Consider the following 14,048-nt stretch of genomic DNA (forward strand, 5'->3'; position numbering starts at 1 on the left):
AAATATGTATACGAAATTCTAGGAAAATACTGTAGTAACGTAGATTTTCGTATATATATTTTTTTCAAGAATAGAGGCCCTAATAACTTTTTAACCAATGTTTACGATTATAGTTAAACTTTAAACATTTGTTAAAACTATTTACACTTAAACTACTTACACTTGAAAAAAATGACTTACATTTTTATTACTTAATTTTTCACGAAGTTTCACGTTGGAATATATTATCCTCGAATTTTGGAATATTCTAACTATATGCGCATTAATTTTCTACCAAAAAATCTATTCATGCGTACACATAAATCTCCATGAGCCTAAATCTACCTGTAACTTTATTAGTAGTATATCAGTATAATTTTTCACTAAAATATTTAATATAGAACAAAAAAACTTGCATGTTTTTAAATATATTAAATGCGCAGAATGTGTGAAGTTATAAAGAGGATATTCCCAAAAAATTGTAATTTCCTTTGTTTTGAAACTAAACATTTTTAAATTAATTCGCATTTGTGGATTATCTGAAAGTAAATTATCATGGACAAAAACACTTGCGACACTTCCTTTCAATCAATTTTGGTGCGTGTCAAAATGACGAGGATGATCTCACGATTTTTCGGCAGCTTCTCATTGTCAATCAAATTGAAATTTGTTGAAAGAAAATGTTGCAATCTTTTTGTCCACGGCAGTACATTTGTGTCAGTTGGTTCAGTTCGTGCACAATGAATTAAAAAACTAAACACTGAATTTATTGTTGGTCGGCAATCATGTACATTGGCCATCTCATAAGGTTCGTTATTTCCGTCTCCGTTTGCTCGATCAAGATCCCTAATTCCCTTTCAACGAATCGCCGTAAGATCGATGTGACGGTGATGAACTTTCGTTAGTGATCGGTTGCACTGGCTCTTGTCGGTAATATCACGAAAGGGCGTCCTCTTTTCCGTGACTTGAGGAACGTTAGTAAGTAATATGCTTTTTTTTCTTCTTTCAACAGATGTTATCCAATCCCGCGCTGTCCTTCGAGAATCCTCTCGGGCATAATGGATGTCCTTCCATCCATCGGTGACATTTCGCCTCTGAGGATTTGAGATTGGCTAACAAGTCGTAATAAGTTTCACGCGGAGATCATTATTCTCTTATTAGACCCCGTCTGATTGTTCCTTGTATTAGGAAAGCGGACGCAAATGCATATAATAATATCGCCTTATGCCATCATCTTATCATCTTAACTCGTACCGTAAAGTTGTTAGAAAATCAATTGATTTTTATTGAAAATCAATTACAAGATAAATAAACTTTATTAATACAAATAATTCTCAAGTGATAATACGAGCAATTTACTCCGTCGAAATATCAATTTTAATATACGTCAAAGACGAATAAGACATGTTCATTGTTTACAATGTTTAATAAAATAATCTGAAAACCTTTGTGATGCCTGTGTCATTGCATTTATTAATAGAAAATTAAATTTCGGAAAAACAAAATAAAAAATTTCTTTATAGAGAAAGTTTTAAATCCTTTTATTCTTTAAAAAGATAACACTTTTAAAAGATAATACAGAATTGTAATAACGAAACTGTTTTATACAATTGCAAGAAACGCTCTCTCTTAAAGTAATTAATAAAACAATATAATTTTATTTTAAAAGGGAAAGAAATTTATACAATAAAATCATCATGCTGAAAGAACCGTCCATGTATAGTAATTATTACTTTTTATTTTCATCGCTTTTGTGCTTACCAAAGGTTTTCCTGTTACTCGAAAAGCTTTTGATCTTTTAATTTTCAGTTTTTTCTTTATGCTTATGCTTCCTAAAACGTGTGTGAATAGCATACCGGCCGGTAGTGTATTGTAAATGAAAAATTGAATATTCAACCATAACGTTTTATCGATGTACTGTCAAAGTGTTTGCGACGATAGGTTTTCCGTGTATTTTTTTGGAGCTATTTCTCATGTTGATAGGAATATTTAAAAGATTTTTAGAGGTATCCGAGCGTTTCTCAGTGACTGTTTTGCCAATATGTATAACGTGTTCGATAAAATATGTTTCGTTAAAATCGCATGTAGCTAAGCTATTATACGATACTTAATCTCCACTTAAGGCTGTGTACTGGTCACTATAGTTGTTACAATTTACGACATCGTAAGTGAGAAATCGTAAATAATTTCCGTTTGTAATGTGCGAAATAAATAACTGTGTTATTGTCGCTTTCTACCGATTAACTCGTAAAACGAGCTGCAAATTTCTTTCATCTCTTTCTTATATTGATAAATGACTGTATAATTTATTTTAAATTTCCCTTGTGGCGTTGAAATTTTCGACGGTTGGCTAAATTTTTTAATTATTCTATCATAAAACAAAGAAACACAAACGGTGCAAGGAAGACGTTTTATAACTATATGTTCTACCACAAGAAGAAATTATATACGGTTTCTCGCTACTGGCATCATAGATTCAATATGATTAGTCTGGAGCCTTCACTCTGACAGCAGAATAATAGCTTCAGTTGAGTTGATAATTCCACGTTTCACTATAGTATGCTATTGGACCTGTGAAATTACAGTTTGCTGATTTGTTTCCCACATCTGACATCGTTACGGAGTACTATACATTCTCATACACTCGTGAAAATACTTTTTACGCATCTTAGTGGAATGAAATGCTGCTGTTGTGTGTAGTATTTAAGAAACTAATCAACAAGTTTGAGTCCCAACGATCCCGAGATTCTCGTTGCTCGTTGATTGCTTCCTCAGGTAACTGAAATGCTCTTACAACCATTTTTACAACGCCTAAATCGATCCTACTGAATTGCACCTTTCTTTATGATCTTTTAAAAAATTGCCAATTATATCAAATATCTCATGGTCTATTTTTCACGATAAATAGATTAAAAATATTAAAAACAATTTTTTTTCATATATTTATATACTATATACACACAGAGTAGATATATTAAACGTTACTAAATTACTTTTATTTATCTATTGGAAAGGAAATTTTTAGATCATTTTTCTGTTTAATATGAAAATAAGGTATTTCATCAACTTTTTTTCTACAAATTAATATTGATTTCGAATTTTTCTGGACATATAATTTTTTAATTTTTTTTTTAAATTTTGTTTACATTGATAACGTTTTGTCTTAAATGAATGTGAAAGAGATTTAAACATGATTTCTTCAGTAGTCGACACTTAGTCATATGACATTAGTGTTTCTTTCTGCGATTAATTAAACAAATTAACAAACTGCTTATTAAAATACCAGGTGGTGAACTAGGCGTAACGAAACACGAAGAAGCGGGAGGACAACGACCGAACAATTAGTTTGCATCATGACAGGGAAGAAAGTAAGTCCTTAGACTTGCTGACGCGACGTCAACAAACTGTCGACTGTAATTTATAGCGCGTGATGAATAATTCTTGATTCTATAGTCGCAAAGTTGAGACACGCCGCTAACTTTCCAAAATGGAATTGAATGTTCAGGCAAGTAACGTAACATAACGCAACGCAACGCGTGAGGAATCTATTGCGAATAATCAAGCCGTTTATAAATTTTATAAAATTATTATATTTCATAAAATTAACAGCGTATTTAATAAACTCCAATACTGATAGTACCAATTAATATTATTAACAAAATTACATCTTTTGTATAATACTGCTGATAGCAAACGCTTCATTATTGATTTTATATTAAATTTTTAAGTTTATATGACAACTTTATTAAATACTGATAAATTTAAATAATATCAAAGATAGAAAGACGATATATTTAATAATGACATCCTTTTAATTATCTGTAGGAATATTTAACAAAATGCTCTGTTCCATACATGTTTAAATAATATTAGGATATAAAATAGTGATATGAAGTATAATCATATAATGACACATTTATAATAAATTTTATAATGATATAAAATATAATATAATAAAATAATATTAATATGGAACTCTACGCTGCGAGTTTTATATGCATCAGTCAAAAAGAAATTTTAATTCTTAAATTTTCTTATTTAGTTATCAAATACAGCAGTTACGTCGGTTTAAGGGATTTATTTTACATCGCGTTTCGTAATTTTTGTTAAAAAACAATATGTTCATTAATTCGGTTTTTAATTCAAATGTTTTATGGTTTTCCTGGTTTCCCTGGGGTGCAAAAATGCACATTTAAAAATATCCTTTCTCAACGTCTACTTCAACGCCTCTTAAGTACCACCTAGCTTCGTCGTTACGTCGCAGCGTAACCACGTCCGCATACGTTATTCAAGAAAAGTGCTTGTCGTGAGCTGCGCTGGTACCACCACTGTAATTTGACTTTTTCGCGAAGGGTGTATTTTTCCCCTTTTTTCAACACGTGCTGCTATTATTACTGGCATGAAGAAGTGCATCGGGAGACAATGGTGTACAGCAGTGTCGTTTCATTTGCGTGTACAATATAGTACGGAAAAAGAGGACAATACAGGATTAAAGCAAACACTGGCTTTCATATCCTTGTCACTGTCACGTTCGTAGATTATAATCACGTTAAATAGTTCGTGTTAAAAATAGGAAAAAAAAACGTAGCTTTAATACCATTAAATGTAGAATTGAACTGTTAAATTACTTATAGCTAATAGTAATTTCGAATGAATTCACTTCACGTGCGAAGCTTTATGTTGTTCAACTAACGTATTTCTTTTTTCAATTTCGTAAATTAACACAATTCCCGGCGTAACGCACAGCACAGAAAAATACATGACATAAAATAGAAAATTTGTTGCAAAGGAAGCAAGACTCCTGTAATTATTTATTATTAGATAAATCCTCTTTATAAAAAGTAAGATAAATGTCTGTACACTTACACAAAATTTATTATTATTAATCTTAAATGCTTTTTTGTTATACTATTATAATTTAACTGTATTTAACCCTCAAGTACATGTCTCGTTTTAGAGTTTTAATTTATATATCTGGGTTCATACAAGTCACCTACAGTGTTTCTGACTAGCTCTGTAATTATCACAAATCTCAATGAAAAATATTTTTTTTAATTAAATATCAGAATATATAGAATTAAAATGTTAAAATATAAAAAGGTTTTGATACTAATTGAAAAAGTTGTGCCAAAAAAATGTTAAAAAACAATTAAAAAGGTGCAAAAATTAGATTTTTTTTTCAAAAAAATGTCTTTATGATAAAAAAAAATGTAGATAAAAATAAGTAGTGTTTTAAAAAGAGGAAAACGTGAATTTTAAGAAAAAAAAAACGTTATATGATTCATTCAAAAAAAGTACAATTATTTGCAATTGAAGTGGGGCATTTTTCTGGTTTGCATTTTTTTTTTAAATGCAATAAAATATTTTTTATCAAATATATACTGATATCGACATTATTTATGATTTTATAACTACTAGAAAATAAAACGATCGTTTCGCCAAGACGCCTCTCTCATAAAAATGTTTTTTTTTTGATGATATATTTCTAACTATATGTTTTAATTATAAGAAAACAGCACATATACTTGAATATAGCACTAACAGACTTACTTACTAAAAACGAATTTTCACTTTTGATAAAAATCCATCGAATTTACATTTGACAGGTCCAAGTCGCCCAAATCAAACTTTTATTGCATCGTAGTCAGCGTCAAGCCAACAATAAAACAATTGAGGAGCAGACTTTCAAAATGCGTTTTGTTTAAAATTTATAATTTTCAGAAAACGAGAAAGAAAGCCGCAAGAAAATTACATGCCTTAAGAAAATAATATAATAATTTGCCAATCAGAAATAATAATTTGCCAATCACACACACATACAGAAATAATAATTTGCTAATCACAGATATGATGTGAAATGTTAAATAAAATTGCTAAATAATTATTAAAAATGATAAACAAATGCATTTTGTTTGTCTCTAGTAAAAGGACATAATGCACTTCGAATGTCTAGACTTTTTTCAGCATACAAATTGATGGCGGAAAAATGGTTTCAGACCATCATAGAGTAGCTTAAAATATGAGTAGTTTAACACTGAAATTATGCCATATTTAATTTAAAAAAATGAAATTTTCGACAAAATGCATTTTGAAAGTTTGCTTCTTAATTGCATCACAGCTATTGACAAAGGTTTCAAATTTTTGTACTCTCTCCCTCCCTCCCCCATTTTTTCAATTCTATAATATTAATCGTACAAAAATAACGCTCGACTGAAATTTTCATCCGAATTCAAGTAACCCTCTCATGTAGTTGAGGGTTAAGATTACAATTAAAATATAATATTATATTTAAAAAGTATTTGATTATGATTAATAATAATATATTGTAAATAAATAAAATGTTTTATAAATGTCCGGACATGAAACATTTAACTTATCTCATCTCATCTTTCACTTTTCTTATCTCTATAATCTATATTATTTTAAATTAATTTGATCTTGCATTACTAATATACGGAAAGTCTCAATAACGTTTGACAGTTGGCATTCTAGCTTAAGTAATAATGTAACGCTTGGAAGATAGCATTCTTATTTCTTTCCTACTGACTGCATCGGTGTCAAACACCCTCACGGGTTAATCGTCCGTACGAGGACGTTTATAGATGCTTACAGGACCCGATCGTGTCTCGCAAATCGAAAGGCGAATCGCCTTGCGCATTCGTTCGCCTTGGCTCGGCTAATATCACAGATGAAAGTGAGTTTACTGGCGCGACACGTTCATCAGTAAAAGGATGAGCCCGCAAGTTGCCTCTCTCTTCGCTGCGAGAAGAGACTTCCTCTCCGCCTTCCTCGCGCGCAGTCAAGAAGACGAATAGAGAGGCGTGGGAGATCGTGTCATTCACTAGGTAGTTCTTACTACGCTATCGGTACGTCGCATCACGAGAAACGATCGAAAGTTGCACTCCGTGCGGCTGTGGTTTCTTTTATGGTTTCTGGCCACGGTATGGCACATGTCGTGACCCTCACGGCAATTCGTAAAACGTTCCGCAGAATCTAGCCGTATGATACATTGCATCGCCTCGAGGTTTTGTCGAGCTTCCGCTATTATTCTTTGGTGTATCTGAAAACGATCTTTTCTCGGCGAAAAAAAGATCCGACTTGCTGCTTTTTTCTTTTACACTCTTAAGAGTTTTAATCTCGGGAGCGAAATGATGAAGTAACATTTAAATTAGGACTGTACATAGGAAAAATAACGAAATACGAGGGAAAAATAAGGAAAAATAAAGAAAAAAGTAGAAACGCGTTTATCAAATTTAATTTTAATCCACTTTTTAGTTGAGTACGATTCTCGCTCAACGCATTTCTGGTAAAGCTATCCACGCCTTGACATTGAAACCAATACTAGTCTTTTTATATCGGCCTACATTATTTACTGGGTCGAGAGAAAGTGCCTGAGATCGTATAGCAACTGTTTCGTAAGATTTGCATCAATCTTTAGGAGCTGCGTATGTGATATCTGATGAATTTGGAGGTGATGAAATTTTATGCGACTTTTTCTCAGAATTTTATTTTCATTATGTATTATAATGTCAGACGATGATATAAGAGGAAAAGGATTCCTCTAGCAGATTAAAGAAATTGAATATATCTGTGACTAATAATAAGACAAGGAGAAAGCAAAGACTAATTTTGTAAGATTAGTCTTTAGATTACGAAGATGAAGATTGAAAAGAATAAAATTCCTTTTGTTTTTTGCCTCTCCTCGCTTCAAACATTTCATTCTCTATGATTTTGTTCGATATTGCAAATCAAATACTTGATGTATTTGTCATTTCACATTTTGCATTTCTTATTTTGAGAAATTTTATAGAAAACATTATTAATTATAAATCTTCTTATTTTTCTAGTTTTATAAATTAGCTCAATTTATTACACAATTTATGTTCTCTAGTATTTTTACTTACAAAACTGCGTAATCATCATTTCTATTACTGTAATCAATAAGATGATTGGAAGTTAGCAAGCTGAGTTTGAGCCTTCTTGTATATGTAATAATGAAGATACGTAATAAACAGCGCAATCCTGGAGAAGACTCAGATAAGAATCAGAGAGTCGTGACATCGAAAGTTCATAGCAATAGAACGCGCGCGTCCTGAATTGAATGGCTAGATGTTGCCGCAGAAACGTACTATCGTAAGGACAGATATAACTAAGAACAACTATTACGACAGTTTTATCGGTAAATAAACATTTACTCTGCACGTTTAAATATTTGGCATTATCTTCATTGCGCGCACGACCGCTAAATTTCCAAAAGCCGGAGGGTAGTTTCAAATAAGATGAGTATGTAGTTTCAAATGAACGCGATTTGTGAAATTATAGAATTCCATGATGCAGTGCGTGCATGACCGCGCTTATCATTATTACTTTGATAAATTAATGTTTATCTACGATCAAGATAGCGATTTAGATAGCCGATTTAACTTTAAGACTTCAATATTGCTGGAGGAAGATTTTGATAATCATTTTAAAAGGATCGTTTTTAAAGGAATTAATGTTCCTTGAAAAATTCCATAAATTTAGAGTAACAAGAACAAATGTTATGTATTTTGACAATTACAATTACGATTTTTTTCATGCAATAAGTATTACATTAAAAATAATGTATAAAAAATAATATATTAAAAATAATTTTTGTTGTCTAGAGAGAATATATTAAGAATAGAATAGAAGAATATTGTTAATTCGGGTCACAATTTCTTCGATGATCTGAGATTAACTTCTAATTTGTTACTAAAAAAAAAGTGCAATAACTTGATGACACTAATTACACTTGATACAGACATCCATATAATCAATACCCATTCATTAAATTCCATTTATTTTCATACCTTGCAATTTTAATATTGCTTAAATAATTATACAGTTACTTAAACTATCTTTGCAGCTTATATAATTAACGTAGATTAAGCGATTAGTTTCATTCGCATCAATGTAAAATCAGTTATCTTAGCTTATTTAAAAATTAAAATTATTTACATAATAAAATCTGTATTTTTTTGAGCGATCACTTACAGCTTTCTCTACTAGTTCAGTCCCAAAGATTACCTGACTTTTTTCGCCACACTATCACGCAACTTTTAATTCTCCTAATCTTGAGTCATCTATTTAGGCCTATTTTGCTTGTGTTGGTTCACATTACTGTCTAAACGATTGAAAGGCACAAAGAAAATCTAAGAAATATGATGTAATAAGATTGTTTCATAAAAAAGAATTTGAAATCTGAAACGTGTTTTATAGAAGAACTTATCATTTTAACGTGATATGTAATTATATTTAATACTTTCGGATATTGGACACTTACCAAAGAATTATAGTTATACGTTACTCAAAGCGTCAAAAAACTTAGACATTCTGTGAAATTTTTCAGGTACGTTCCATTTGCGATAATCTAATTATATAGCTTAGGATCGCACATAAAGGCAGCACAGACTTTTGCACAATATAATGCATAAGAGAACCAACCAATCAAAGTTCTTTATTTTCATTCACGGAATTCTTTTATGCGTTATTATATGTTATACAAAAATCTGTATTATGGCCTTAAACATGATTTCAATCCCACGTGCATATAGGATGTTGAATACACGGATAGCTGCACGGAAAGAACGACTTTGCTGAAGTATCCAAAAATTTAATTACATAGATACAGATTTGAAAAGAATTTTATTGCATTATCAAAATAGTGATGTAGAAAGCCTATGTCTCCAGCACATAATAAGCAAGAAATTTTGACATTCTAGCAGTTTAAGCGTCTTTCATTTTGTTGATATGTAACAAAATTATTTTTGGATCTACATCCATAACTAGATTTTCTAATTCTTTAGCAAAATCATTCTTTCCATGTAACCAGTCGTGTAATCCTACGTGGGAGATGCTCGGGGGATCGTTCCAGTCGTTTCAGGATCGCGGCAATTCACTGTGTTGATCAACCGGCCCTGAATATCGGCGCCGCGCCGCGCCGGGTCGGTGGGGATGGAAATCCTGGCATGAGATCCGTGCGCCCCACGGACGACTCGTCAGTATCGTGCCGCGACTCCCTCGCGACGAGAGAGAGCTCGCTCCAAGTTCCTTCGGCCTCGGCTGTACGCTGTTGACTCTTCCCTTTTCTTCCTCTTCCTTTTCTCTTTTTTTCCTTCTCTATCTTTCTCTGTCTTATCCCTTTTCCTCCTGCCGATCGTTCACGCGAACGAGATCGCATCCGCGTTCGCGCGCGTGCGACGCTTCGCTCCGGTATCGGCCGGAGTTTTCCGGAGCCGGCCGCGTGTGTGCTACGACTTTGGAAATTTAGAGGATCAGCAAACGAGAACCCCAGGATAGTATTTTCGCCATCGCCGTCGGCGATTGTTGTCAGATGGGATTTAACAGGTACGAGGTGGTCGTGCACGTTATTTTACAGAGATTAACTCGCATAAATCTGAATGGATATACTGTTGCTTCTATCACTGGTAGTTTGGTACTTTTCTATTTTAAAAAGCTTCAATAAGTATTTAGTTTCATCTGCCGTCTATTTTATTTTTTCATCTTTTTGCATTTTGGACTGCGCCTTTTCGAAATATGAAAGTCAAACTAATAGGAATAAATGAGCAAAAAATAAGGGCGAGTAGAATAATTAATTGTATGTGCCATGTATGTCTTTCTTTATTCTAGATTTAGTAATTTTTTAATAAAAATATAATTTTTAATAATCAGTATATAGATGTTACATTTATATATGGAGCACAAAAACAAGGATATTCAGATAATTCTGATAAAATCTGATAAAATATCATTTTGTTTAATGGATTTAAAATGCAAAACAATGCTGCAAAACAGTTCTTGAATTTCAGAGTTAAAATTTGGTCCAGGACAGTTTTATACAGAACGCTTGGTAATTTTGTTTAAAGTTTAAGATTTGATTTAGTTTATATATTCTAGATTACGAAGTTATTATCGCAAAATTCTATATTATGTGTATATTTTTAAATCAAATTACAATTCCTCGCTTAAACATCCTATCGAATTGCCTGCCAGTTTGCTCGTCGATGTTATTTAAAAAGTGCTTCTCTCTTTAAAGTGATACATCACTTACCTATATTGGAGAGAGGATTCTTCGCGTCTGAAACAGCTGATTACAAAGTATACGTTTGCACGTAAAGACCGCACTCGCGCAAAAATTCTACAGTAAATTGAACCGAAATTTATAAGTGCATTAGGTATGAGAATTTTCCAACGCGTCTAACTGAAGGGTCATCGTCGGGCTGGGCATTTTCGTAGCCGGAGATGTAACACGAGCTGACGCGGATCGATGGAGCATTACTTTACAAGAAGGAGATATTTAATGTAATCCTCTTAACTAAAGCAAATCGCATTTTTAGCATTTTGCTGTCAGATTTATTCCCAGTAAAATCTGCGTAAAGTATTTACGGTTTATTTAACTATTGGCTTATTTAATTATTAATTAAGTGGTAAGATAATAATTGGGCACTGTATTATTTCTATGCCATAAAAATATATAATAGACTGTATGTATATATTATTTTCATTTACAAATAAAATGATGGATCGTGCATATAAAACTGAAAATATGAATGCAAACAGAAAATACGTAAATGGATATAATAAAAAAATCTTTATTATATGTATAGTTACATTTTGGCAATTGGCTACTATGCCGTATGAATCAGATTTTTAATGAAAATTTTAAATAATTTCATCGAATATTTCTCAACATTTTACCGTTGAATTTCGTTTACATTTTACCGGACGCTTCTATCGTTCCCAAGGGTTATAGGCGCTTCAAGGGGTTGCCATTGAATCGAACAAACTTTGGCGCGTTTCCACGCGTCGCGTTGCCCCGCGCTCGTACAATCATTTTTATTATTCTCATCGACACCAGGAAAGGCGCAGTTTTTCAAACGTTATACATTTGAATAGCGACCATTGGAGTCCGACATCATGAAAACATTTGTTATAAAATAATTTCTCGTTTATTTTTGGCAGATTATTTCCTGAAGTCTTCAATATTGTTAAACGTAATAAAAAGGACATTCAAATGAATTGAATTTTACATTTTTACATGTTTTAATTCAGCGCAGTTTTTGACATAATTAGAATAAACAATTCAAAATTCAACTTCTTATATAGATTTTTAAAAAATGCCCTAAAGAATGTCGAAGGAACATTCCTGTGTCTTCTGAATGTCCTAAGAACATTCCAGGATGTTTTCGGATAAAATATATTGTATGGGTCGATAGTGAGTCATTAAAAAACAATACAGAATACATACACACACACACACACACACACACACACATACTCTCTCTTTTATATACAGGATATTATGTTATATAAGTTCCATAATGTATCGAGGGATTAACTCAGGAACAACTCTAATATGTCTGGCATTTGTATTATTTGTAACATTCAACATCTGCTGTTGCACAATATACAGGAGAGTATCGAACACCCCTAGTCTTCCTCCCGGTTATTATGCGAAACTGGATATGGAATATTTGTGGTATCGCAAACTAAGATTGAAGATCCGCGAAGCATTCGCAATGTGAAATGTCACGATATCAATGATATTAGGTTCCTGGAGCATCATTATTATCCGTTTTGCATCCGTTTTGCGTCGTCGACAGTCGACTCAGTGGAATTATTTACTGAAAGGTAGCTGTGCGATATATATTTTGCTACTCCATTATCGCGCAAGCAGACTGACAGATCCTTCCGAGTCTTTAGCTTTTGCTTCGTCATCAAACATCGTGCTTAAATTAGATACCGATGTTTCTATATAGTTGACATAACAATCCTTGCGCTTGTTATTTATTAATGTGCTCACGAATATTCGATTTACGTTAATGTAAAATTCATAAATCTGCTTCTCATAATCCTTTCTATTAATTATTTCGATTAAAATTGATGTAATTATAATTAAAATCAATGTAATATAATATAAAAAACTGTTGCTATATAATTATGTTATATATTATTAATTGTTATTCTGTGTTTAAATGATAAAGATTAATTCTTCTATACTTCAACAGATAGAAATAGTGTTCGATAGAATAACTTGAAAGATATAATAGTTGTGCGATGTCAAGCAAATTTTATTCCCTTAGGAGGTTCTCTTATATGCGAATGGGGCAGACCCAATTTGTGCTATCGTGTCGACAGATCCTTCTAAAAGTCCTTAACTTTAGCCTCTCTCGGCAAGAGAAGAAACGAGCTACATTCAGTATTGCTGAGATCAAATTCAAAAACATACTTATCTGTGAAATGTCTTTATTTTCATTTTTCCGACATTTATTATATCACACTGTTTGCTGTGCTGAATACATTTTCGTATTTTATAATTGTGTTATTCAAGAAGTTATTAATTGCGTTTTACAAGTAAATACTGAAGCAGTTAATGGAATAATGAATTATATTGTTGTTTGCTTTCCTCGGTTTATGTTTAATAAGTTTACATTTAATAAATGCAATAAAATTCTATTACGTTCGTTAGTTAACATACGTAATCTAATTAGAGTTAAGTCTTTAGTCATGAGAACCAACTTCTTGCTCGACTCGATGTCGAACACGATGATAGTAAAGCGGGACGTCCTTAAGTCGATCTCGTCGAGGTCGCCATAATTAATTAATCTTGTCTCTAGCTAATTAATTAATCTGCGCTCTACAGTGAATGAGGCACGCAGAATGTGATGTTGGACAAAGCGGTGGATCGTTAAGCAATATGTCATAACGAAATGTGTGTATGACCCATTTTTGCACGCGAACTTCCAGGCACGCAAAGTGGAAATCTCGTCCCGTCGTTCCTCTCTCTCTCTCTCTCTCTCTCCTCCCCTTCATTCTCCCTCTTTCTCTTCTCGTTTTGTCTCTGTCTGACAAAAACGTGGCGCAAAAGAGTCTCACGCTGTGTGGCCAACATCAGTGTAATTATACTCGGGTGTAACACGTTGTGCAGCACACTCGAGCTTGTAGGCGCGCGAGCTTCTTTCGCGAGAGAGAAAATGTACGTCGAAACATTCTTTCTGTTAATAAAGCAATAAAATTTCTTCATCCTGTTAATTCTTACGCGAGTTATT

General features: G+C 32.5%; 1 protein-coding gene across 2 annotated transcripts in view; it reads left to right on the forward strand.

Annotated features, from left to right (window-relative positions):
• The window catches only part of thw (chitin-binding domain protein thawb), a 57,288-nt gene that overhangs the window by 5,913 nt on the left and 37,327 nt on the right, over positions 1-14,048 (forward strand). Inside the window, exon 1 of one of the 2 annotated variants that reach the window (XM_011054453.2) lies at positions 9,983-10,347. The exons of the other annotated variant lie outside the window; for it this stretch is intronic. Within the exon in view, the coding sequence (XP_011052755.1) occupies positions 10,334-10,347 (14 nt within the window). The 5' untranslated portion in view covers positions 9,983-10,333. Of the gene's footprint in view, positions 1-9,982; positions 10,348-14,048 lie in introns of those variants that run through there. 2 annotated transcript variants of the gene reach the window in all.

This window comes from Acromyrmex echinatior, chromosome 16 (assembly GCF_024713525.1).
Source record: "Acromyrmex echinatior isolate Ae372 chromosome 16, ASM2471352v2, whole genome shotgun sequence".
Lineage (NCBI taxonomy): Eukaryota > Metazoa > Arthropoda > Insecta > Hymenoptera > Formicidae > Acromyrmex > Acromyrmex echinatior.